This window comes from Mercurialis annua, linkage group LG3 (assembly GCF_937616625.2).
Source record: "Mercurialis annua linkage group LG3, ddMerAnnu1.2, whole genome shotgun sequence".
NCBI lineage: Eukaryota > Viridiplantae > Streptophyta > Magnoliopsida > Malpighiales > Euphorbiaceae > Mercurialis > Mercurialis annua.
The window spans coordinates 68,795,200-68,820,601 of record NC_065572.1 but is presented as its reverse complement, the minus strand read 5'-3'; the positions used below and the strand labels follow the sequence as shown (position 1 = coordinate 68,820,601).

General features: G+C 34.5%; 5 protein-coding genes and 1 pseudogene across 5 annotated transcripts; 3 read left to right on the top strand and 3 right to left on the bottom strand.

The window, feature by feature from the left end:
* The first annotated feature begins 772 nt into the window (after window positions 1-772).
* LOC126673933 (pentatricopeptide repeat-containing protein At3g48250, chloroplastic) lies at window positions 773-2,845 on the top strand. The gene has a single exon (XM_050368263.2). The coding sequence runs from the start codon at window positions 858-860 to the stop codon at window positions 2,709-2,711; it is 1,854 nt and encodes a 617-aa protein (XP_050224220.1). The 5' UTR covers window positions 773-857; the 3' UTR covers window positions 2,712-2,845.
* Window positions 2,846-2,863: 18 nt separating this feature from the next.
* On the bottom strand, window positions 2,864-6,858 carry LOC126673934 (pachytene checkpoint protein 2 homolog). Its single transcript, XM_050368264.2, has 14 exons — window positions 6,484-6,858; window positions 6,323-6,386; window positions 6,109-6,215; window positions 5,791-5,858; window positions 5,569-5,672; window positions 5,388-5,492; window positions 5,182-5,271; window positions 5,014-5,089; window positions 4,406-4,475; window positions 4,233-4,303; window positions 4,014-4,104; window positions 3,667-3,794; window positions 3,250-3,378; window positions 2,864-3,153 (listed from the first exon to the last, which is right to left on the bottom strand). The coding sequence occupies exons 1-14, from the start codon at window positions 6,668-6,670 to the stop codon at window positions 3,013-3,015; spliced, it is 1,431 nt and encodes a 476-aa protein (XP_050224221.1). The 5' UTR covers window positions 6,671-6,858; the 3' UTR covers window positions 2,864-3,012.
* Window positions 6,859-10,836: 3,978 nt separating this feature from the next.
* LOC126672911 (uncharacterized) lies at window positions 10,837-11,325 on the top strand. Its single transcript, XM_050366861.1, has one exon. The coding sequence runs from the start codon at window positions 10,837-10,839 to the stop codon at window positions 11,323-11,325; it is 489 nt and encodes a 162-aa protein (XP_050222818.1).
* A 1,208-nt stretch (window positions 11,326-12,533) lies between these two features.
* On the bottom strand, window positions 12,534-18,038 carry LOC126673920 (serine/threonine-protein kinase STY13-like). Its single transcript, XM_050368237.2, has 7 exons — window positions 17,332-18,038; window positions 17,107-17,239; window positions 16,829-17,024; window positions 16,623-16,747; window positions 16,366-16,524; window positions 13,343-16,276; window positions 12,534-13,170 (listed from the first exon to the last, which is right to left on the bottom strand). Exons 1-6 carry the CDS (start codon window positions 17,460-17,462, stop codon window positions 15,962-15,964), a joined length of 1,059 nt encoding a protein of 352 aa, XP_050224194.1. The 5' UTR covers window positions 17,463-18,038; the 3' UTR covers window positions 12,534-13,170; window positions 13,343-15,961.
* On the top strand, window positions 13,477-17,151 carry LOC126673919 (pentatricopeptide repeat-containing protein At1g08070, chloroplastic-like; annotated as a pseudogene).
* Window positions 18,039-18,290: 252 nt separating the features above from the next.
* On the bottom strand, window positions 18,291-21,716 carry LOC126673918 (protein JOKA2). The gene is made up of 7 exons (XM_050368235.2): window positions 21,389-21,716; window positions 20,135-21,084; window positions 19,945-20,062; window positions 19,626-19,847; window positions 19,369-19,518; window positions 18,672-19,280; window positions 18,291-18,587 (listed from the first exon to the last, which is right to left on the bottom strand). Exons 1-7 carry the CDS (start codon window positions 21,422-21,424, stop codon window positions 18,486-18,488), a joined length of 2,187 nt encoding a protein of 728 aa, XP_050224192.1. The 5' UTR covers window positions 21,425-21,716; the 3' UTR covers window positions 18,291-18,485.
* Between the last annotated feature and the right edge of the window lie 3,686 nt (window positions 21,717-25,402).

Sequence of the window (25,402 nt, the reverse complement as noted above, 5' to 3'; positions counted from 1 at the left end):
GTGGGGATCAAGAGAAGAAAGGAGAGAACAGCTCAGCTAGGTTTTATGAGTATAAACTATGAAAATCACCTTATGTGCAAACCGTAAAGATACTTATTTTTTCACCATTCTTCTACTTTCCTTTCTTCTTCTTTATCCACTGAATATTGACTAAACTGTCGGACCGGATATCCGGTGACCCTCAACCGGTGTTCCTTCTGACCCTTTTGTTTTGTGCTTTCAGGCCCTTTACAGCTCGGAGCTCGGTGGTGATTTATCAATATTCAAAAGATAAATTTATATATTATGTTATGTTAATTTTATAAATTAAAATATATATTTTTAACTTTGAATTATGTTTATTTTTTTAACTTTGAATTTTTGACTTTTATTTCAATTTAGGAAAGTTTATTTAAATTTTAAAGTAAAAATTGTATGCCCGAGAATAGGTTTTAATTAAATATATATATATATATATATATATGTGTGTGTGTGTGTGTGTGTGTGTGTGTGTGTGTTTTCTTTTTTCATATTTTATTTAAATTTATTTAATAAAATCATAGGACTTCTAGGACTTTTTTGAAGATTAGATATATAAATCTCAATTTTAGGACTTTTTTGTAATTCTCCCTACCTTATTCTAATGGGCTGGACTGATGGAATCAAGCCCTTTTCCACTCTTTGTTGGGCTATCTATCCAAGTGCATTACACACCAAAGATCTCTTCTGTCCATCCTTAATTGGGCCTAAAGAAGCCAAGACCCAATAAATCCGAGGTTTTAGTGTTACAGAGCAAAACCATTAAACCCTTTGAATCTTCATCATTTTCACCATTTGCTTAATTCCTGCACCAAAATTTTGTATCAGAACCAGCAGCTATGAACCGCGCAAGGACAGTACTCGCATCTCTTAGACTTTCCGGTCACCGGACCTCCACTCGGCTCTCAACAATCCGGCCAGTCTTAACTCAGGTGACTCAGTTCTCTTCATCTTATTATTATAATACCCATCAAAAGCAATACTTCTCTTCAAAATCAAGCTCCCTTGTGGAGCTATTATCGACCAATGATTGGTCACCTGAGTTAGAGACCGAGTTAGAAAATTCAAATCCGAGTTGGACTCATGAGACAGTTATTTATGTTTTGAAGAAGCTAGATAATGACCCGGATAAAGCTTATCCATTTTTCAATTGGGTTTGTAATAGAAATGGATTTAAACCGAGTTCTCCGTTATATAGTTTAATGCTTAGGATTTTGGTTTTGGAGAATTACATGAAGCCTTTTTGGATTACTTTAAGAAAAATGAAAGAAGAAGGGTTTTATATTGATGAGGAAACTTATTTGACCATTTTAGGATCTTTTAAAAAAAAGTTTATGGATAGTGATTCGGTGGCGTTTAAACATTTTTTTGAGAGGATGGTTAAAGAGAATGCTATGGATAGTGTTGTAAGGAATGTAGTTCATGTTGTTATGAAAACGGAGTGGAGCGATGAGGTTGAGCAACAATTGGGGGATATGGGAATCGTTTTAGGTGATAATTTTGTGATTAGGGTGTTGAAGGAGCTTAGGAACTATCCTTTGAAAGCGTTGCAGTTTTTTCGTTGGGTCGGTAAGTGCGAAGGTTATGAATGTAATACTATTACATATAATGCAATGGCTAGAGTGCTTGGTAGGGATGATTCCATTGGAGAGTTTTGGAGTGTTGTTGAGGAGATGAAGAATGCTGGTCATGAGCTGGATATCGACTCTTATATAAAGATTTCGAGGCAGTTTCAGAAAATCAAGTTGATGGAGGAAGCTGTGAAGCTTTTTGAATTTATGATGGATGGTCCGTTCAAGCCCTCGGTTCAAGACTGCACTATCCTCTTGAGGAGTATCTCAGCTAGTGATAATCCGGATTTAAGTTTGGTCTTTAGAGTCGTGAAGAAATATGAAGCTGCAGGAAATTCCCTCTCTAAGGCTATTTACGATGGAATACATAGGTCGTTGACTGCTGCAGGAAAGTTTGATGAAGCATGGGAGTTGATGAAGGTTATGAAAAATGCAGGGCACAAGCCTGATAACATTACGTACAGTCAGTTCGTTTTTGGACTTTGTAAAGCAAAGAGACTGGAAGAAGCATGCAAGGTTCTGGATGAAATGGAAGCACACGAATGTGTTCCCGATATCAAGACATGGACTATTTTGATTCAGGGACATTGTGCTGCTAACGAACTGGGGCAGGCATTGATGTGTTTTGCCAATATGATGGAGAAAAACTGTGATCCTGACGCTGATCTACTAGCTGTGTTAATAGACGGTTTTCTCAGTCAAAACAAGATAGACGGTGCGTACACTATGCTTCTTGATATGGTAAACAAGGCTCGTTTAAGACCTTGGCAAGCTACTTACAAACTTCTCATCGAAAAACTTCTAGAAGTAAGAAAACTCGAGGAAGCGCTAAACCTACTTCGATTAATGAAGCAACACAATCATCCTCCTTTCCCTAAGCCGTTTGTTCAATATATATCAAAGTTTGGGACTGTGGAGGATGCTGTAGATTTCTTCAAGGCACTGAGTGTGAAGGAATATCCATCAACTCCAGCTTACCTTCATGTTTTTGAATCCTTTTTTAAGGAAGGTAAACATTCTGAGGCCAAAGATCTATTATTTAAGTGTCCTCATCATATACGGAAGCATCCGAAAATCAGTGAACTGTTTGGCTCTGCAGAAGCTGGCAATGTAGCTTCTTGATTATATTTTCTTATCCTTGTACTGTAGCTCATAAAGATTCTTTCACATTCCTTTAAGAATACTAATGATTTGTAGCACTTGAGTTGATTTATGGAGCATAACCTTTTTTAATCTACTGATACATTTCACTTGTATATGCGGAGGTTGTATAGTACAAGCCAACTTTGTATGAGCATATTATATTGCAAGTACAATTGAACCAATTACAAACATCTAGTTATCAGGATGTTCGACACAAATGGCATATAAATTTCCTTCTAATTACGATTAATCTTTTACAATTTACATGTAGAAATGAGATTCACTCAAGTAGCTCAGACCGCTCCCTCCTTGCTGTGTCAATCATTGTTGCCAAGAACTTACTAAAATCACAGCTATATGGGTCTGAAAGAGCTGCATGTGCCAAAAATGGGAGTTTTCTCAATGATCTTCCACTAAGCCCCTGTAGAGATTCAAAAAAATGCGATTACATGCTAGTCAATGTAATAATATTAATCTTTCAGGTCACTACAGGGTATTAAGGATTTTCAATCCTCACCTCACATGCTTCTGCAGCTCCAAGCAATTGTTTGGACAAGTTTATTGGTGTCGGTTCTTCTTGCATAGCAAGTCCATTCATTTTATCTTTCAAGGTTGAGTAATCTGGAAGCATGAGGTGATCAGGGTCCTACAACATTAAATCTTCATTAGTAATAGAACCAGAGTGAAAGAGCAATATCTATGCAGCCGATGAGGCTGCAGTGAGGAGTGAATGTTTCATTCAGAAACACTTTAATAAATGACAGTCTAAGACTCTCTCCCCCAGGCACCAACTGAGCTGGAGCAAGAGTTTGGTAATGCAGTATATGAGTAATGGTGCTTATTCGCCCATGTGAACACTGATAGAGTTGAAGACAATATCGAAGTGTAGAAACATGGTTCTACATGCAGAAAGTGCGGCAGATATGTTTCACACCTGGGAATTTGATATGATTCCCTTTCGTATTAGTTCATGCATGCAGGATCGTAGAATCTCATAACGAGCTTGAAGAGTTGGAGGACCAACATATGCTTTGATATCAGCTCGATCCACAAATGCAACATCTGCAACGCAAGCATGGATATGAGTAAATTCTAATGGTAGATGTGAAACATATATGTATTAATGACGATGAAGCAATGGAATTTATCAGAAGTACTATAAGCGAAAATGAGAACTTTGAAGAAAAAATTTATCAAAAGAAGAATTTGGAAAATATTTTCCCATGTTCATTTCAGATTCCATAAAATTCTGTTAGACTAGAAACTTGAAGATGGGCTTACCAATAGCAGCAGTTATATTGGAGGTAGTCAAAATAATCACATTCGGTGAGGATTTCAGCTTGTCCATCTGGGTTAGCAGTGCATTGACAACCTGGTAATATTGAAGGTAAACTATGCATTACAATATGAGCAGCTGTGCCTCGTAAGAAAAATTAATCTCTTTTTAAACATTCAGGAATCATAAACCAGAAATTAATTTCGGAGGTGAGATGGAAATACTCGAATAGAATCAGAAGGCTCAGAACCAGATATAGCAGCTTTTCTGGCGGCAGCAAGGCTTTCCACTTCATCTGCAACATCACAGAATCTAAAAGGTATCAACATACTATCATAGAAGGAAGAAAGATTAGTCACAAATGTAGAAAATTATTAAGTGTCTAATAAAATCTCACCAATCAAAACAAATACCAGATTGTTTTCTTCCTCCACCATTTCTTGAATTTTCTGGAAGAGTTTTGCAACCTGATGCAGTAACCATATGACGCCCGATTAAACTTTTAGCGGTGTAGTACAGAAGGAGGGAAAAGAAAATCATAACTGTAGATAGTAATCAAAGCTCAGGGGGTTGACAGCTGGGCTGGCATAAGTTAAGGTACCAGCTCCAGCATTTATAATGATAGTTTTTAACAAGGAAGGAGATGACTTGATACAGTAAAGGAATTTAGAATTATGGAAAGGAAGTATTATGTTTAGAAAACCTGTCATCAAACTGGAAAAGAAATAAAACACTCAAATGAGTTTATTTAACATAATTTCTGCAACTAATTTAATATCTTACTGATAAGAGATTGAAAAGAAAATGTGACACTTTTATTTATCATATGGGAGCAGAACTCAGAGCAAGATATTGATTTAGCTGCCTAGCAAACAACAGAGCTCTAATTCATTCTGAATATGGACAGATTACATGATTAAAACTGCTAAACAAAGAGATGCAATAAGAAATTGCAACAAACAGAAGATATAAATATTTCAAACAGCAAGGTGCATGGAATTTTACCAGTTTGCCACTTTCAGAGAACCATTTGCTAAATAATGAATGAGCGTTTACTTCAACCAATTGGCACTGAGGAAATCTGACCAGTTTAGCATATATAAATGTCATGACTTTGTCTTTTATCAGCTTACTAAGAGAAATATACATTCATAGGACAGGAAATCCAGTAACCTGGAATTGAATCGGATTGATAGCTTTTGAGCCAATGCTTTGCATAAAGATGTTTTACCAGTCCCTGGAGGTCCATGTAGAAGAACAATGCTGGAAAAAAAACAAATTCTAATTTAACATTCCAATTGTTGATCATTACATGATATGCAGATTTGGCATAGTGACTTTCTAGAACTGAAAAATTAGCCAAATAACATGTTGCTTACCGATTCCATGAAATAGAGAAAGGATCAACACCCTTCTCAGTAAAGAGAAGTGCACTCGCCGCATAACGCAATAGCCTTTGCTTGAGACCGGTTTCATAAATAAGACTGCAACAAAAATGTCACTAATCAGTATGGAAATGAATTAAACATGAAGAAAAAGTAAAAAATATACAAAACAAACCTTTCCCACATGCCATCAAATTCCTTAGCGGGAAGAATCCATTCATTGAAGCTAGAAAGTTGACCATCCCCACTTAAATCCTCACATGGTCCTTCCTCACTAAGCTGACAAAAGATAAGGTCAAAGCATTATAGTTTGGCAATAGCTGAATACAAAAGACAAATGAACATAAAACTTTTACTGCTTAAAAATATTTGGGGAAAAAGAGCTAAAGCATACTACCTGAAAGACATGTACAATGGGTTTGACTTGCCAGAATAAAAGAATGTCGTGATTCTTTGTCCATTCATCTACGAAATGAGAAACAATTACAATTCTAATCCACACCTTTGATTGAGTGCTAGGTAGCATGGACACAGACACGGGAAACGAGATACTTAGAAGCAAAACGGTTGTATTTTACGATTTTCTATGTTAAAAATGAAGTTTTGTGTCTGAAACAAGTTTCCAACACATTTCCAAAACGGAAAACATTGATTGAATAAAGTGTCCATGCTACCTAGACTGAAATATTATTAAGGTAAAGCTAAATTTACAAACCAGTGTCACAAATTGAGATTCTTTGAACGTTCTCTGAAAGAAACGAATCATGAACAGGCACTGGAATAGGTCCATCGGCATAGCTTAAACTCCTTTTCTCAAGCATTCTGTTCACAGTAATTAAAATTAAAAAACAAAGCGAAAGAATAGCTTATTATTAACAAGCAGAGCTCTGAAAACAATACGCAAGTCTGAAATTGATAAAACGGCATACCGTTCAACGGCGGATCGGATGTCTTCAACTCGAGCTGTGCTCGACGGTTTTAAGCAAACTTCAACTGAAATTATAAAAAAATTAACTGATTAATAAAAAAAGAAATGGCAATTAAATCAATTAAACAATCAAAGAATAACGAAACCTCAGAATAGAGGTACCAGAAACGAGAATTTTATCGTTGCGTAGGGTGGAAGGAGGGGGAGGTGGTGGTGGTGTTGGTTGCGGTTGCGGTTGCGGTGGCTGTAGGGGCACTTCAACGACACCGTTTTGGTGGCAAATGAGGGAGGTTTCATCAGTAATAGTAGGGTTTATGGTAGATATTTCCATTTCCATAGGAGTTGTCATCTTCAGCGGCGATGTTAGGGTTTAGCGATTACATATGGCGACGAGTGATGATGGTGAAGAGGCAAACAAACTAGTAAACCCTAAATCAGTACAGAGAAGATAGAGAAGAGGAAAGGAGGAATTGTTTTACTTTTGAAAGGCAAGGCGGGAAAATTAATTATGAATGTGTGTAATTACAATTTGTGCAAATGAAAGAAAAAAACAACCCTATTTATCAATTCTATTATTCTAACTAATAACATACATGTCGAAGTAGTTATATCAATTTAATTTTTTAATTTTATAAAATTAGATTTCAATTTATGATTTGTAAATATAACTGGATGACCTATTTGGTGGCTAAAAAAGCCCTTATCGATAACTGCAATTGCACTACTTATTAGTATTATTTTAAGAAATGAGGAGTTGTTTATTTCAGCATTTCTCACATTTCATTTAATAGAATTTTAGCCTTTGACAAAAATAAAAAACTAATCAAACATTTTAATTTTATAAATTAAAAGCAGATATTAAATAAAGATAACATAAGTTATCATTTTTAGCATCCCATAAAAATAAAAAAAGCCACAACCTTTAATATAATTATTTATAAAAACTATTAAAATGTTTCTATAATTGTATGTGTATGCATAAAAACAGTGACGTTAATTTAAAAAAAATTAGCCCATAATAATTTGCTTTAAAAGATTTGAAAGGCATTTTAGTAACAGTATAATAATTTAATCATAATTAACTATTTTTGAAATCTTTGTAAAATAATATATTTTGCATGAGAGAAATAAAATAATCTAACTGTAACTAAATCAGTTCAATTATTCCACTGAATTTAATTTTACTCACGTTATAGTTATTCAACATTTTTTCCTTCTTTTGATTCAAGTAAATGCAGTTGCTTCTTTTGAGTAAAATTATGTTTAATTAATTTAATTTTTAAAAATTAAATAAAATTATTCAAAATAGACTATATTAATTAATTTAGAATTTTTTAGTATTAATGAAAATGATAAATGTTTGAATTATTTGAGTTATAGGTCAATTATGACATTATGTGACAACACCTAATCTCATGATCATCTTTCCGTTTGCCAAATCAATCTATCTATACTATATATAAAAACACGGATGTGGAGACATGCAAATTTACTGAATAACCTTTTTCAGTTTATTACTAAATAAAGGTTTTATAGTCATTAACTAATTAATTATTTAATTAATCACTATTATAATTAAAATCCTAATTATAATAGGTAGCTAAATTATCTTCAATTTAGTTTTTAATATGTAAAATATAACTCAATTGTCTCCAAATTAGTAGGAATACCTATCTTTTAATTTGATTGAACTACAAAATTAAAATACTGTATTTGGTCAATATATTATTATTTAAATTTCTATTTTATTATTTTTAAAAATATTATTAATAAAATTAAGTTAATTATTTAAGGCTTAATCACCAAAAAATACCAAACCTATACGTCTTGTGTCAATTATAGCCAAACCTTTAAAAATCACCGGATTTAGCCAAACTTTATATGTTCTGTTTCTTTTTTAGCCATTTTTGAATCGAACCGGTTTTTCTAACACCGTGTCATCCATGTCACCGCCAACTAAACAATTGGCTGACATGGCAACTGAAATATTTAAATAAGGTTTGGCTATAACTGACACAAAATGCATAGGTTTAGTATTTTTTGGTGAATAAAACTATTTTTAAAATTAAATAATTAAATGATTAATTATATCATAATAAAATTTATATATATTTAAAAAATAATATTTTTATTTAATGCTAATTAAAATTAATTTATTTTTTATTAAATTTAAATAATTTTAATAAATATTTTTTACATATTTGATGGATATATTATTAATTTAAATTCTATTAAAAATAAAAAATGTCATATTCATCTTAAAATTTATTTTTTTTAAATTCCAGTCGTCGATTCTTTGACACCGCCGCCATTTGAGACCCAATTGTTCGTCTTCCGACGAACAATCTGAGAGTAATATACACAACAAACATACGACAGTATTCATAATTCAACTATACACACATAAACATAAAAATAATCACTGAATAGACTGCTTATTTAAAGGACGAGTGTAATTTTTTTTTTATTTTTTTTTTTAAAAAGTGAAGCTCATTATGGTGTAACCAATATATTTCATGATGTTTATAAGCATAAACGCATATGTCATTTTACTCGGCATAGCCAAAAACTTACCTAAATTTACACATAACTATTTTTATTACCTAAACTCAGTCATAACAAGATCTCAAAAACATTAAAAATAATAAATCAAGTTCAAAATCGTCATAAATACTAAACCCTTTCACCAAATTTAATTCAACATTAATTCCTAAGTAATACATTAATTCGTTTTTTTAATTACATACTCCCTCCGGTCCGTAATATTAGTCGCATTTAGCTCCGGCACAGGAATTAAGAAAACAATAATTATGTCTTAATTTATGTATAATTTTACCAAGTTAACCCTATTAATTACACTTTTATAAAAACTCTTTACTACGTAATCAAGTTTTGGAATCCTCAATATTCTTTTTGAAACAAGGAGTTGAAACTAACATACAGTATATATATGTGCATGTTTGTGTAGGCGAGAGAGATGAATTCTTGGAAGTTGCACTATTCATTCTTTTTTTTTTGATAATTGCACTATTCATTCTTTGTTTGTGTATTGTATTATTTCAATGTACATTTATTAAGGGTAAATCTGGAATATAAAATAAAATTTATCTTGATATTCCAAATGCGACAAATATTATGGACCAAATTTTTTTTCCAAATGCGACTAATATTACGAACCGGAGGGAGTATTCATTAAAATATATTAAAATATAAATTTATTAGATTTAAATAGGTTTAATAAAAAATTAAAATTAATTTTAATTAGTATTAAATAGGTAAATATTAATTATTTTTAAATATATATAACTTTCATAATGATATAATTAATTTATTAATTATTAAATTTAAAAATTGGCTTGAATTTAAAATTAGGTTTATTCATCCAAAAAATACCAAACCTATTTTTTTGTGTCAGTTATAGCCAAACCTTATTTAAATATTTCAGCTGTCATGCCAGCCAATTGCTTAGTTGGCGGTGACGTGGACGACACGGTGTCAGAAAAACCGGTTCGATTCAAAAATGGCTAAAAAAGAAACAGAACATATAAGGTTTGGCTAAATCTTGTGATTTTTTAAGGTTTGGCTATAATTGACACAAAACGTATAGGTTTGACATTTTTTGGTGATTAAGCCATTATTTAATTATGGTTATTATAAAACCAAAACAAGAATAAATTCAGTACGTTACGAGCCACGTGCATAACACGTAATGCGAAACTAGTTGCAATAAAAATACAAATAAACAGGAGTAACAATTTTAACTTGAAATTTTAATATTTAAACATTACAATAAAATTATTATATTTAACAATCTGAAATTTCATTGTTTATATCTCTTATTTTATAGTATAATAAAAAAAACTAAAATTGTAAAGTTTATATATATCATTCAAAATTATTATGTTAAATATATAGCTTCAATTTGATGTAAGAATATTGGTGTTTTGCAAAATACCTTTATCTTTAGATGTAAATATTGTGAATAACATGTAATTTTATGGACACATGTTCATTTTTCTCCTTAAAATCGGAATAAAAGATCAAAAAAATTCAAAGCCATAGTTTTGAGTAAAAATATTTTTAAAATGGACATTTTGGACAAAACAAGCCTTAAAATATACATTTTACTTGAAATGAAGGGTTGATTAACGAACTATAGTTCAAATGGTGGTCGTAGATTCAATTCTTCACACAAGCATTCACCCTCTCTAATTAAAAAAAAAAGAGGTTGATATACAAATCTTACTTGAAAAAATAAATCAAAATTACCTTACAATTTGATCAATTCATAATTACTTTGCTGTAAAATAATCGAATAAAATTTCAACTAAAAGAAAAACAAGGTCCACAACAAAATCAAGTACCCATATTCAAACAAATTCAACATTATCCCTTTACGGCCTATCCATCGCTGGCCTTCAAAAATATTATCAAAAAGAAAAAAAAGGTCCCCGTCTACTATCTATCTACCAATAAACATACGGTTCTACTTTGAATTTGACAAATCATGAAACCATGAAGACATTATCAGAGCATAAGGAAGAAGATGATGATCCCTACCTTGAAATCCTCAAAGCAGTTGCTCAAGCATGGCATGGTCATTCCGGCACTTCTAGACCAACCAAACCAACCAATGAGTACGATGCTCATCGTCAGAATTTTCAGACCAAGCCGTCAAGATTTAAGGTAGAAGCAATGAACAAGAAAAAATCATTGTCATTAATGGTTTTGAATGGGGAAGGTGCTCGCAGTAGTACTAGCAGTGGAGATTGGGATTTCAAGCAATCTTTGCTTGATTCTTATGAGATTGTTTCTATGGCTAAACGGTTAGAAAGCGGTATGGTGTTGTTAGATGATGAGCCTTTGTCGGGATTGTTAGATTATCGGAGTCGGAGCAGTGTTCGGACAAAGCGAAAAGAGAGTAAGAATAGTCTTAGAAGTTTGTTTAATCGTTTGTCATCAAGGCGATTCGAAGAGAATGATTACCCTCCAAGAGATATATAACAATCAATTTTGATTCTATTATTTTTCAACCTTTCTTCAAGTTTTCCAGTAAAGAACTCTGATTTTTGTAAGTGTTAACTGTAAGGTTCTTCATAGGAAAACCTGAAACATAGTCTTTTTAGTTTATTGTGCTAAACTGCTAATGCTGTTCAAGTGTTCAGAACAGGAACTTGTAGATAAAACATTAATTTCTACTCTGTTCCTCAATTTGTCAATATCATATAAGAATATAATTAGTTCTTTCTCCGGCATATTTCAAAAGATATCACTGAATTGTCATAATATTGTAGCTTTCCAAAATGAAGAATATTAAGCGTTCCGACATGATGTCAGGCCATAGGAAATAGCAGGGGAATAAGGTATCTGTGACCACAAACTAAGTTGGTTCATATACTGATTAATAGAATCAGAAACTTTGGCCGATGTCCTTGTATCAAGAACAATTTGTGCATGGCATCCTATTCCATCGTGGTGCGGATGTTTCGGTCATATCTCATGAACTAACTTTTACCAAGAGTTTGTTGCTGCAAAACCGCATGTTAAGCTAGCTGATGCAGCAAAACTTGTAGTCGAAAGGATAATTAACCTTGAACTGTTAGATAACGCACGAATATTAGTTCGTAGTCTTCTATTAGCTTGTTCAATCAGTAGACTACCACAAAAATAGGCATGATTCAAAGTATGTCGAAATTGAAAGAAGGTATAGTAAAAAAATCTCAGATTGTCATACAAAAATTGCAAATAAGTCTCCTAAATAAACAAATTTCTGAAAATTAAATCAGATGTTCACTAATTTCACAGATTTGTTCAATGTTTCCTGCGTAATAATCTAAGACAAGACATGATGAAATGATTAATGATATCATAGCTATATATACAGTACAGTAGTGTCATAGTAATCTCTGGGTAAAACACCAGCAGAGGGTTTGAATACAATTTTATTTTGCTCATATCACTTCTGAGATTTAAATGGAAATAATTGTATTACCTGGCTTAGCATCTGTTCTTTGTTTTCAGATTTGAGATAAAATATTTTACGAAGGAGTCGAAGGGGCACCTGATTGATTGCTGGAGAGTATTCAGCTTAATCTGTAATGTAGTAGTAATTGCTATATTCATAGGCAAGTCAGTACATGAAACCAGCCAAATGCTATAGATATATACAATACAAATCCACATATATAAATAATCACAGATAGAAATTCTGCTTTAGTAACAAATTTAAGACAGGCAATTTTATTCAGATATAAAGCTGTGCTAGAAACACTAAAGCAACATGGGATACTTTCCCTGTCCTGTTAACGCGAACATGCATGTTTCTTAAGCCTAATAATGAATTAATGCATCTTGAAACTTTTCCATTTGCATAGCTCAAATCCCTTATGCTTCTGCCTGAGAAACCCATCAGTTTCCGAATCAATACTCTCTTCTTCAACTATAACTTGGGGAATCATTTCTCGTTTCTCAATCATATGGACCTTTTTAACAGCCTTAGGTGGATTTCGCTGCTGCTTCTTCTTCTGGGTACGCTCGTGCTGGATAACCTCAGCTTCCTCTTCTTTTTCTAAAATGACCATGTTGTTGAACACCCGGTGAACATTCGGATAGCGAGGCACATCAGAAGGCATAGTAGTCATCCTCTCCATAGTCGCAACATGGATATGGTAGTCAGTAGAAGTTGTGTCCCAACCATGTTGCCTGGTGTAGTAGACTGAGGATTCAGCCATTTCGTGATGATTTTCACTTAGTTTAATTGATCAAAAGATAGATCAAATTGAATTTATAGACAGAATGTTGTGTAGCTTTATTCCTTGGAGATAAAGTTGCATCTGATTCTACCATCATCTGCCAAATTGCCTAAATATCAGGATAGTATCAACATAATTTTTATTTTAGAGGAATCAGTGCCAAGAAAAGAAGAGCATCAAAATATTCTTTGATGTAAATCATTGAACATTGGAAGAACAAAATAAAGCGACATTGTTTGAGTGTTATTTTTTTGGTGACGAGGACTCACCCATGAGCCGAAACTCAAGACCACTGTCAAATCCCGGGATATGGACCGCCCGCAAGTCCATATACCTGGCAGTTTGACTGTTATTTTGTAACGGTATTATAAACGTTTCAAGAACCAGAACAGCCCAAAGAAAAATGGCTGCTAATACACTAGCTCAATTTCCCGCCAATATTCCGACTCCATTAATCACCATCACCCAATTTCCAGACAACCCAAAAACCCTAATCCTACAACAATGCAAAACAGTCAAAGACCTAAATCAAGTCCACGCCCACCTTCTCAAAACCCGCCGCCATCTCGACTCTTCAGTCACCGAGAATCTTCTAGAATCCGCCGCCATTATCCTCCCCACCACCACCATGGAATACGCACTCTCCATTTTCGAAGAAATTCAAACCCCTGATTGTTCTGCTTATAATGTTATGATAAGGGCCTTCACTATAAAACATTCTCCTCAAAAAGCTCTGAAGTTCTTTAAACAAATGCTTGAAAATTCAGTGCCGTTTAATGAATTCACTTTTCCTTCTGTTTTAAAAGCTTGTTCTCGATTGCGTGGGAGACAAGAAGGGAGACAGATTCATGCCCAGATTGTGAAATGTGGGTTCGGGTCTAGTTGTATTGTTTGGAACACTTTGATTCATATGTATGCGAATTGTGGTGAAATTGAGATTGCGAGGGAAATGTTTGATAAAATGCCTAAGAGAGATATTTTCGCGTGGAATTCAATGCTTTCTGGGTATGTTAAGAGTGGGTATTACGAGGATGTTGTGAGGCTATTTTATGAAATAAAAGAGTTGGGGGTTAGGTTTAATGATGTTACTTTAATTAGCGTTTTGGCGGCTTGTGGTAGATTGGTTGATGTAGAATTGGGAGAGTGGATTGCGGAGTATGTGAGGGAAAATAAGCTTGATGCGAATGTGAATTTAGTAACTGCTCTTGTTGATATGTATGCGAAATGTGGTGAGGTGGATAAAGCGCGAAGATTGTTTGATCGAATGGGTCAACAGGATGTTGTTGCATGGAGTGCTATGATTTCTGGTTATAGTCAAGCAAGGAGATGCCAGGAGGCACTTGATCTTTTCAATGAGATGCAGATGGCGAATTTGGATCCTAATGAGGTAACTATGGTGAGTGTGCTCTCTTGTTGCACTGCCCTTGGAGCATTGGAGACTGGTAAATGGATTCACTTGTATATTAGGAGGAAGAGGATGAAGATCACTGTCACACTTGGGACGGCTCTGATAGACTTTTATGCAAAATGCGGACAAATAGATAATGCAGTTGAAGTGTTTCAGATGATGCCTGTGAAAAATGTATACTCATGGACAGCTCTAATTCAGGGTCTTGCTAATAATGGACAGGGTAAAAGGGCTCTTGAGTTCTATCAATTGATGCGTGAAAATGATGTCGAACCAAATGATGTTACTTTCATTGGAGTTCTTTCCGCATGTAGTCATGTGGGTCTGGTTGATGAGGGGCGCAAGTTTTTTGACAGTATGAGTAAAGAATTTTGTATTAAACCAAGGATGGAACACTATGGGTGCATGGTAGATATTCTAGGCAGAGCTGCATTGATTGAGGAAGCTTATCAATTCATCAAGAAAATGCCCATACCAGCCAATGCCGTTATATGGAGAACATTGCTGGCTTCTTGCAGAGCTCATAAAAATATCGAAATAGGGGAAGTAGCAGCTAAACATTTAGTTAGTTTAGAACCAATGCATAGCGGGGATTACATTCTGTTGTCAAATATTTATGCATCAGCGGGGTAGGTTGGAGGACGCAATAAAAACCAGGAATCAGATGAAAGAGAAGCGGATCAAGAAAGCACCTGGTTGTAGCTCAATTGAGTTAGATGGAGAGATATATGAATTTCTGGCTGAAGAGAAAGCTCATCCGATGAAAGAAGTTTATGCTGCCACTGAGGATATAATGAAACGAATCAAGTCTGATGGATATGTCCCCAACACAGCATATGCAAGACTAGATGCAGAGGAAGCTGATAAGGAAGTGGCAGTGTCCCATCATAGTGAGAAGCTGGCCATTGCATTTGGTATTTTAAAAACGCCTCCCAGAACTACGATTAGAGTATCTAAAAATCTCAGAGTGTGTACAGATTGTCACAATGCAGCAAAAATAATATCGAAGGTATATAACAGAGAAATTATCCTCAGGGATAGAAATCGCTTCCATCACTTTAAAGAAGGGTCGTGTTCCTGCAATGACTACTGGTAACTAGCTAGCAAGTTCAGAGACGTGTTTTAACATCTGTTTATCTCCCAATTAACTGTTTATTTCGTAGTTTTCTAACCAAAGTTGGTGTCGAGTCAACCTCCATCTTACACATTTTGATTATATGTACATTGAATCATAACCGCAACCTGCTACTCCACGCGGAGTTATGTTCTACTATTATGACCCTATGAAGGCAGTTAATTTAACATCAGCGTCATATAAGTACAGTGTGGAAATGGAAGAAATGAGAATTTATTGAATATTTAAGCAGTCAGCAAAAATATACCCCCGAGACTAAAGCCTACATTCTACTAATCTCGCTCCAACCACGTTCGACCTCAAAGAAGGACAAGGGTTGCAGTCATTCGTGTTTCTTTTAACGGATTAATAACACTGGTTGAAGCAAAAGAATAAACCTTTTGGCTGGTTTTCCAATGTTGCTTTGGGGGTTTCCACAGCATCATCACGTACTGCCATCAAGGAACTTGTACCCGGTGATTCTGGCGCCAAGAAGTTATTCTCAGAAGTGAATATTCGATGAGGAATAGCTGGTTTAGGCGGAGCAATAGCAGCAAGAAAATTAAGGAGCATTTCGATTATCAGGCTAAAATTCGGTCGATCATTGGGATCCTCCTTCCAGCATGATGTTAGAATGATTGCCAGTTCCTCCGGGAGGTTTTCGGCACTAGGCCTCACATTCTGCACCAGAGTAATCCATGTCTTAAGTTATCAATTAACGAACCGTAGAAACAAGATAAAGATATCGAGACTAGAGTCGAGATAGTTACTTTAAAAGCTGCTGCATATGCTGCCTGGAGATTCGACATGCCTTCAAATGGTAACTTATTATGTATGAGCTCCCATAACACAATTGCAAAGCTATAGGCATCCACTTTATGATTGTAATGTTTCTTTTCTCCTTGTCTTAATGTAACAGTACTGTACAACTGCCATCAAATAGTTGCACAATTAAGGACTACTCAAAAACAGAAGCAAGCAATTGTTATTTTCTCACTTAAAAATTAATCAATGCCCATAAAAGTACCTCCGGTGCCATCCAACGATACGTTCCTGTTTCTGCAGTCATCATCTCTGTTACGGACTCTTCTCTTGCTAGCCCAAAATCTGCCAGTTTGACAGTTTTGTGATCAGCAGTCAACAGCAAGTTCTCTGCAAAATGATATCAAGGTAATTACGAAATCTCGTGCATCACATTACAGTTTCTTAGTCAATAAAGTATAAAAAGCTTACCCGGTTTCAGATCACGGTGTATGATCCCATGAGTATGCAAGCATTCCATCCCACGAGCAATGTCACGAGCAAAACCGATGACGACATGAGTTTCTAAGCACCTCGGACGCATGTTCAGCAAGTATTTTCGCAATGTCCCTCCTGATAAAAGCTCAGTAACTATGACCATTACGGGTTCCTTACAAGCACCCATGAACTGTGGAAGATACAAGATTTCAGGATTCACTGCTATAACATATTGAACATTTACATGTAAAGCAAATAAAATCAAATGTGACCTTCACTAAATTCTTATGTTGAACCCTCGATAACATTGCAACTTCTCTTGCAAATCGAGCTTCTCTCTTCGCGATCTCCTCCGGAGTTTCTCCTCTATGAACAATTTTTATGGCAACAGTCTGGTTTTTATATCTGAAGAAAAATCGACCAAGTTAAGTGCGACAGTCGGATTTTATAATAACAAGGATAAAAAGATCTAAATTTGAAAAGAATTGTTAACTTACTTTCCTTCATAAACTTTAGCATGAGCTCCTTCTCCAATTCTTGGACCAACAAAAAGATGTTTTGCATCAATCAACCATTTATTATCCAATTTGAACTCATCACATGAATAAAACCTATTCCCAGATTCCATCTTTATACTAAAAGACAGCAACTTTTCCTAGTTCAACTACTAATAACAATCATACATTTTGTACTAAAATCATCATATAGACCACCTCAAACTTTGAAAACCTCATTTTCAAGTGGATAAGCTGACAGCTGAACAGAGGGATAACCAGATATGCTCTGAAGTCTGTGCTTATGTTCTGCTAACAACCGCATCTCAAGACCAACACCCACTTACAAAAAGATCACAGATTTGTGGTTTTAATAGCATATCCATCACCCACATGTGCAGTTGAGAGAGAGGCCAAAAAAGCAAGATTTGAAGCTCAAAGTCCAAAGAGGTTACTATATGAAGAGAGAGGAAACTCCCCAAGAAAGGGGAAAATAATTAAAGAGAGGCATATTTTATTATTTGTTTATCACAAAAATTCCATGACCCACTGAAGAAAGTAAATTTAATAATCTTTGCTTGTACGTACAGAAGTTAACTCTTGATCTACAGACAAAATCATGGAGTTGATTGCGTCTGTTCAATAAAGAGAACAGAGACGAGTGTGAGTAATAAACTATCAATGGCACATGCAAACTGATCTATGTCCTAACATTGGGGACACAATTATGACTCACCTTCTATTTCTTTATTTTTAAATATCAATGATTTACCAGGAAAAATTCGGGATAAAAGTAAATTACTGCAACACAAAAATGACTGATACCAAAACTCGATGCATCGAGAACTACATGCAGTCCCGTTAAACATGAGTGATTATTTCACGCAATTAATGTCTCTGTGCGAAAACATATGACCCAAGCATTGCGTCGAATATTATCTGTGAAACAGACCACAACCACAGGAGAGAAGCAGGCATTATATTTCTAACAGAGTCCAACGTTATAATAACAGAATATAATCCATAATATAAAAACATAACCAAGACTATCCACATAATAGAACTAGTAATGTTCAGCAACCGGTCTTAATTCTACTTAAGACTACATTTATTCTCTAAATAGATAAAACGTTTCAGAAGGGAATTAGTGCATCAAATCAAGCCTTCTCTCCGCCTGTAAGGAGATCCATCACTACACCCTTGATGCTTCCGTTGTTCTTCTTAAGCAGCTTCCTGTTCATTTCATCATTCTCAAAACCCTGCAACCGAACCATAAAACACAAACTGTAAGAATCGATAATATTACATATCAGAATTAACCGTAAGTAGGAGGAAGACCTAACCATCTCCTGCAACTCTTCGAGAATTGGATCCCACTCGGAAACACCACAGAGTTCGTCCACTGATTGCTCCAAGTTGTACTCATTGCTCCTCAGGATCTCCTTGTTCAAATCGATCTGCCTAAAGCCCATCTCCTCAAGTTCTTTGAGAAGAGTCGTCTCAATATGAAGGTTATCAGCCTCTTCAGATGAAGTTGGGATATCCACTGCAGCAACAGCTTCAGAGGGCCCTGCTTCAGACAAGTCTACAACAGGATATGAGATACAAGGGGAAGCCACGGGAGATGACACAGAAGGGGAGGCCACTGGAGATGACATAGAAGGGGACGCCATGGAAGAAGCAGGGGCAGACAGACCATCGCCAACTAACAGAGAGTTGTTTATGGGAAAGTTAAGCTCCTGCTCCTTCTCTGGCAATTCAGCATCCACCTCAGGCTTCATTGGAACAAACACTGTGGGAGGGGTAGTATAACGATCAATTCCAATGTGCCTAGCTGGCTGACCATTCATATTAACGATTTCAGGGGATTTGGTGCCAGAGCATTCGGGTGGCATATTCAAATTAAAACCTTGAACTCCATCAGAAGCTGGGTCTTTCATGGAATCAACAACCTAGAAACAAAAATAATAAATTTCACCTTCTATATGTCCTGAAAACCTGAAAAACAGAAGTAAAGGCAAGCACTAACAATGGGCTTACATTGATAAGAACCCAGACACGTTGCCCAAATTTTACACCTGATGGGTCTGCCATCCTCCAGTATGAAAGATATCGACCACTTAATTTTGGAGCAACAAAATCAACCGCAATATCAAGTTCCCCATCCACAGGAAAACCACTTGAACAAATCTGGCAGGAATTGATGAAACCAAAAAAATAAAAATGAGTCTCAAAGTTAATTAAAAAAATAAATTGAAAAAAGTAAAATGGCAATTTAAAAAAATGTGAATGCCTACATCTATTTCTGCACAAGATGCCTCGCTGATTTTGTCTCCCCCAATCCACAATAACCGGGATCCCTGAGGCCAGGCAATGCGGCCACAATTACGCAACCGCCAAATCTTGGTAAATGGAGTTGATGCAGCCATCATAGTGCCATCAAATACATTCACATCCAAAATAAAGCGGCTGTCTAGCTTATTAGCCCGGAATGCGTTCAGAACAGACTGTTTCATGACCTGATATATGGGAAACGGGAAAGTTAATTCAGCAAAAGAATACGAGCCATTGATTAAGTTAACCATGCAACATAAATGTCATGGGAAGTATACATACAGGATCAGCAAGCCCCTTCCTTGGATGTCGATAAGGCACTGGCCTGTCCATCTTATTGTAGTCAGCTTCATTGCCCATTTGTACAAAGCAGACGCTGCAAAGATCAAAATCTTCTCTACTGCAAAAAAAAAACAGATGTAACAGATCACATTGAACACCTTGGAAACAAATATCTAGATATTTATCTTACACTTTGGACTTGTATCGCGGTCCAGTAATTGGGAGAACTCCACAACCATCACATTGAACACCTTTATGAAACATCCCAAGCGTAGAATCACCGGGACAATATCCCTGAGGAAATGGGAGAGATGAAGGAAATGTGTTGCTCGTCATAGGCATTCCACTAATTGGGCATTCACCGCCAAACGGCTTCATTGAATTAAAAGTATTAAAGGGTGCGCCGTAGTAAATGGGTTGACGAACACTCCCTTTCATATTTCTTCTCATACTTTCTTTTAAGTTATCAACGTTAAATGGTCTAATGTGAGGTGGAGGTACAGAGTTTGTATGCAAAGGCAAATCAAAAGGGGATGGGATAGGCCGAAAAGGCGCCGAACTAACACCTTTAGCGGCATTAGCCTCCTGGGCAGTCTCAGGCACACCTGAAGCCGTTGGATTTCCCACACCTCCATTGGTGCTTGAGCTAGCACCAGCACCAGACCGCTGAGTTGGATTCAACAGTTTCGACAAACAGTCCACAACCTCAGCCACCGCAGGATTAGAACTAGAGGCCTTCTTAGCCAACTCAGTCGATAACTTAGTAAGAACCCCACGAAAAGGCTCCGGTAGAGATTTCAAAACCTCAGCAGCACCAGGATCTAAACTACACAATGGAACTGGAGAAGCTCTCATAGGTGTTGAAGCTCCACTCGACGACTTAGCAAACTTATCCTCCTTAAGCTGTACATCGATCTTCACACATTTCAAACGCTGCTTCATAATGTCAACTAAGTCATCATCATTAACAAGCGTTACCACATCCTCATCTTCATCAATATAAGTTAAAACAATCTCAGTATCAAGAGCGAAATCAAAAAGACCAAGGATTTTTCCCCTTAGTCCAGCCATGTCAAGATGAAGCTGCCCATTCCGGTTAATCGGAACACTAAACCGCCTTAATGTATCACCATACTTAGCCTGAATCAACCCAGAAATCAAACACAAAATATCATAATTAATTAGCATCCCTTTTCAATTCCACCAAGCAACGTTCAAAGCTTTAACCTTTACATAATTCTCAAAATGCAAACAACTTACATAAACATATACCCAATTTCATCCATAGACTAAATAAAGCTATTAAACCATGATTAACATACAATCAAGGACAGAATTAAAAAGCTTTAATCTTTATTACATGGTAAACAAGAACACAACAAATAATCTAAAGAATCAATTAGCTAAATAATTAAAATAAAACCAAGAGAATTAAAGGACGTACCTTGATCACCATATTATGATTCAACATGAACTCCATGATGAACAGAATAAACGCGTTCCAGTAAGCCGCGCAAAAACAAAATCAAAACCCTCTAATAAATTTAAAAGGAGAATTATGATTCTTAAAAGAGAAAAAAAAGAGACCCTGTTTAATTACACTTCTAAAGCGTACCGGTAAGCCGCTATTAGCGTTAGAAAAGAAGAAGAAGAAGAGTTTGATGAAACTTCGTTAAGTGGGTGTTTTTGGATAGATTCTTTATAGTACGATTTTTGTTTAATTGGCTTGTTGGGTAAGAAATATTTTATTTTTATTTTAATTTTATTTCCGTTTTGAGGAAGATAACCTTATTGATTAAGGAATTGATTTAAAGATAGAGTCAAATTTATTGATTGTGTGAGAATCAGCTCATTGTTGTTAATGTTGATTCCATACGTCGACAGAATCTATTGGCTAACAGCAAGGTTTTAGATACGGACGATAAAACCCATTTTGTTATTTCGGCTTAGATGATAATTTTTGTTTATAGATTTGACTTTTGAGGTTTAAAATTTAAGTTGAATAATTTTTTTTTTTTAACAATATGATTTAATTTTTTGTTTTCTTTTGAGCAAATTATTATGAGTTCTTCAACATAACTCATATTTTGATTTTTCATGTTTAAAAATCAAATGATATCAGTACTTTATTTTTATTTATATCAACAATTTAATTTTTTTGTTTGTTTCAAAATTAGTCAACCAAGTTAATGAAACTATATGGTCTCTCATTTTTAATTATGTCAACGATTTCATCCCTCATTTTTGTTTCTGTTAATGATTTTATCCTCATATTTAAAAATTAATTCATCCCGAAGCTTTTTAATTTCGTTGATTAATACCAAAAATGTATAAAAGGACTAAACTGTTGACGGAAATAAAAATGAGAAACCGTATCATTTGATTTTTAAACAAGAGGAATTAAAGTGTTAATTATCAAATGTGAAGAGTCTCATAATAATTTATTTATTTACTTTACCAATTTTTAATTACTTTTGATTATCTGAAACACTAAAAAATTTATTTTATTAATTTTGTATTTTATAAATTTAATCTTGTTTTAAAGTATAAATTTAAATTGAACATTTTTAATTTAATTGAGTGAGACCAAAACTCAATGAAATAAAATGATAAGAAAACAAAAATATTAACAAACTAAAAATAAAAAATTATATGGTTCAATTTTTATAAGAATAAAAATATAAACTATAATATATATAAATGCATATGTGTAATTTGCTCATATTTTAATTAGTTGTCCATTAAAAAATTTCTCATCACAGTCCAACCACCTGCAATTCACATTTCAATAATAGAAATGAAAAAACGGTTACGGGTTGGGTTTTTGATTTCTTGTCAAATTTCTCTCCAGAAAATGATCAATCCATCACAGTTATTCCTGTTTGTTGCATGCAATTTAGAATTTCCAATTATCTTCTACAATGAATTAAGCGCAGAATATCGATAGCCATTTGGGAATGTTGAAGACAACATCTACTGTCATAGACAACCACTTTTAGAAAAAAACTGCCTGTTTGAAGATGCCGAAGGTTGCCAATTCCGGTAACTTTATTTTAAATATTTTAAACTTCTATAGTATCTCATTCTCTTGGTATGTCATGTTTTTTTGTTATAATTTGATGTTTCTTTTCTACTGTTAATAGTGATAACATTTATACTGCTAATGATTAATAGTAGTTAGTTTCAATTTTTCAAAACCACTTATAGGAATTTTTACAAATGCTTTAAGTGTGAATACTTGAATTCTACATTTTCAACATTAATTGTATGTTCCTTTAAAATATGAAACTTTTTAATTATAACCTATTTTATTAAGAATGTAGTTACCTTGTTCTCCTTCTCAACATTTTGCATATTCATGCAAGATAGGATTTTACATACATGCGAGGATATTTTGAATGAAACTTGTAATTTAAAGGCTTAAGGGTAATCAACGAATCAAAAAGTACTAGAGGTCCATAACTGGCTATACTTAAGAATTATAATGAATGAATGAATTATCTACCGTAGAGACCTTATAAAAATCAAGTTTGATTATGATATAAACAGAGGCTAGCAAATCCAGAATACACAGGGAAAAAATAAATTTTCATGTAGAAGTCCATTTTATTACTTTTTCAATTAAAAGTATTTGTCGGAAATCTGAAATCACACAATTATGATAAGCGATTATTCTGGCCCCCGCCGTCGCTTCTGCCCAGTACCGCCATGAAATAACAGTTATGAATGATGATAAAATGGGTTAGTAAGTGTGATCTATGTTGATTGTTCATTGATTAACTTGTTTATGGGCACCAATTCCACCGGTATAATACTTTTCATATTTCTGAGATCATTTTTTGATTTTCGTCTGGTCTAAAATACATACATGTGTGAATTTTTTTCCATAAATCCAAATCCAAGAAACGGCAGGAATTTTTGTATAATTGAATTCTATAAACTTGATTTTCTTCCATTTCAACCAAATTTTTCAATTCTAACCGTCAATAACCGTTTTTCATTTTCATTTTTTCCAAAGAAATTTACATAACTGCCATCACCACCGTCACCATTAAACTTATTTCAAATCACTATTTAGCTCTTGTCAAACTATATAAACAGTTGATATTGTTAACTGAATTGCTAAACACCGCCCGTTTTTACTTAATACCGCACAGGCACATTACCCTTTTACCCTTTTCAATTTTTGAATAGAAAACCAAATCATAAAAAAAAAACCTAAACCCTCTCAACCCATTCAACCATATTCAACATCATATTCTACGACAATGTCGGATTCTGAACGAGATAAAGATTGACAAATCCCGATAAGTTTTTATTAAAAAAAAATTTCGAAATAAATAATTTTTTTTCAGTTTTTTTGGGGGGCGGCGTCCCCTCCTCTCGTCCCCTCTTTAGGAGGGGACGTGGGACTTCACTGTCCCCTCCTCAGGAGGGGACGTGGATCTCCCACGTCGGACGGTCAAGTCCGGCGTCCTCTCCTCCGGAGGGGACGCCGGACGTCCCCTTTTCAGGCGGAGGGGACACCGAAAAAATAGAAAAAAAAAATTTAAAAATTATTTTTTATCTCGGAAAAGCCGGAACAAATTGTTTCCGAACGTCGATACTCGTTACCCGACGAATTGTACTCGTTGTCCGTCATTTTAATCGACTTTTTACGTATTTGTTCGAATGTATTCGAATAAGTTGAGAGAACTTTTTTTTCAAAATTTTGCTAGAATATTTTTCGATAACTATTTCATATGTCAAAATAAAAACTGGTTCTTAACTTGTATTAGTTGATAGTGACCAATTGTTTAAAAAAAACATAAAAAATGTGTTTTTAATTTTCATTTTTGAATTCATATTTTATATATTTCATCATTCATTGCTATTAATCTAACGCACAAATATCTTATACTCCTTGTGAGATTATTGTACTCCTTGTGAGATTTTGTACTCCTTGTGAGGTTTTGTACTCTTTATGAGGTTATTGTACTCCTTGTGAGGTTTTATACTCCTTGTGAGGTTATTGTACTTCTTATGAGATTCTGTACTTCTTGTGAGGTTATTACATTTCTTATGAGGTTCTGCATTAATTGAAATAATTTTTTTGATTAACTGACATTTTTAAATAGTATATCCAAAAACCTTACATGGTCATGATACTTCTTATCAACGTAATTTGTTGGTAGTAATAGATTGGAGAATACATATGCGTAATTACGGAGCATAATATTTTCATTCCCATTTGGGTGTTTCTTTCCTCTTTGTGGGTGACTATATCACATAGTTGATTTATTATTTTGTAGAGTTTTTAATTTTTTGTAAGAGGGGCCTCCCAATCGGCCCCTCTAACTCCTATTTTCGGTAGATAATTCGGAAAGCCTCCTCCAGCATCAGGTACTACTATAGTATCATATCATTTCTCCAAACGGTACGTATCTTGGTCATCTTTATTATTGTCAATTTATTTTAT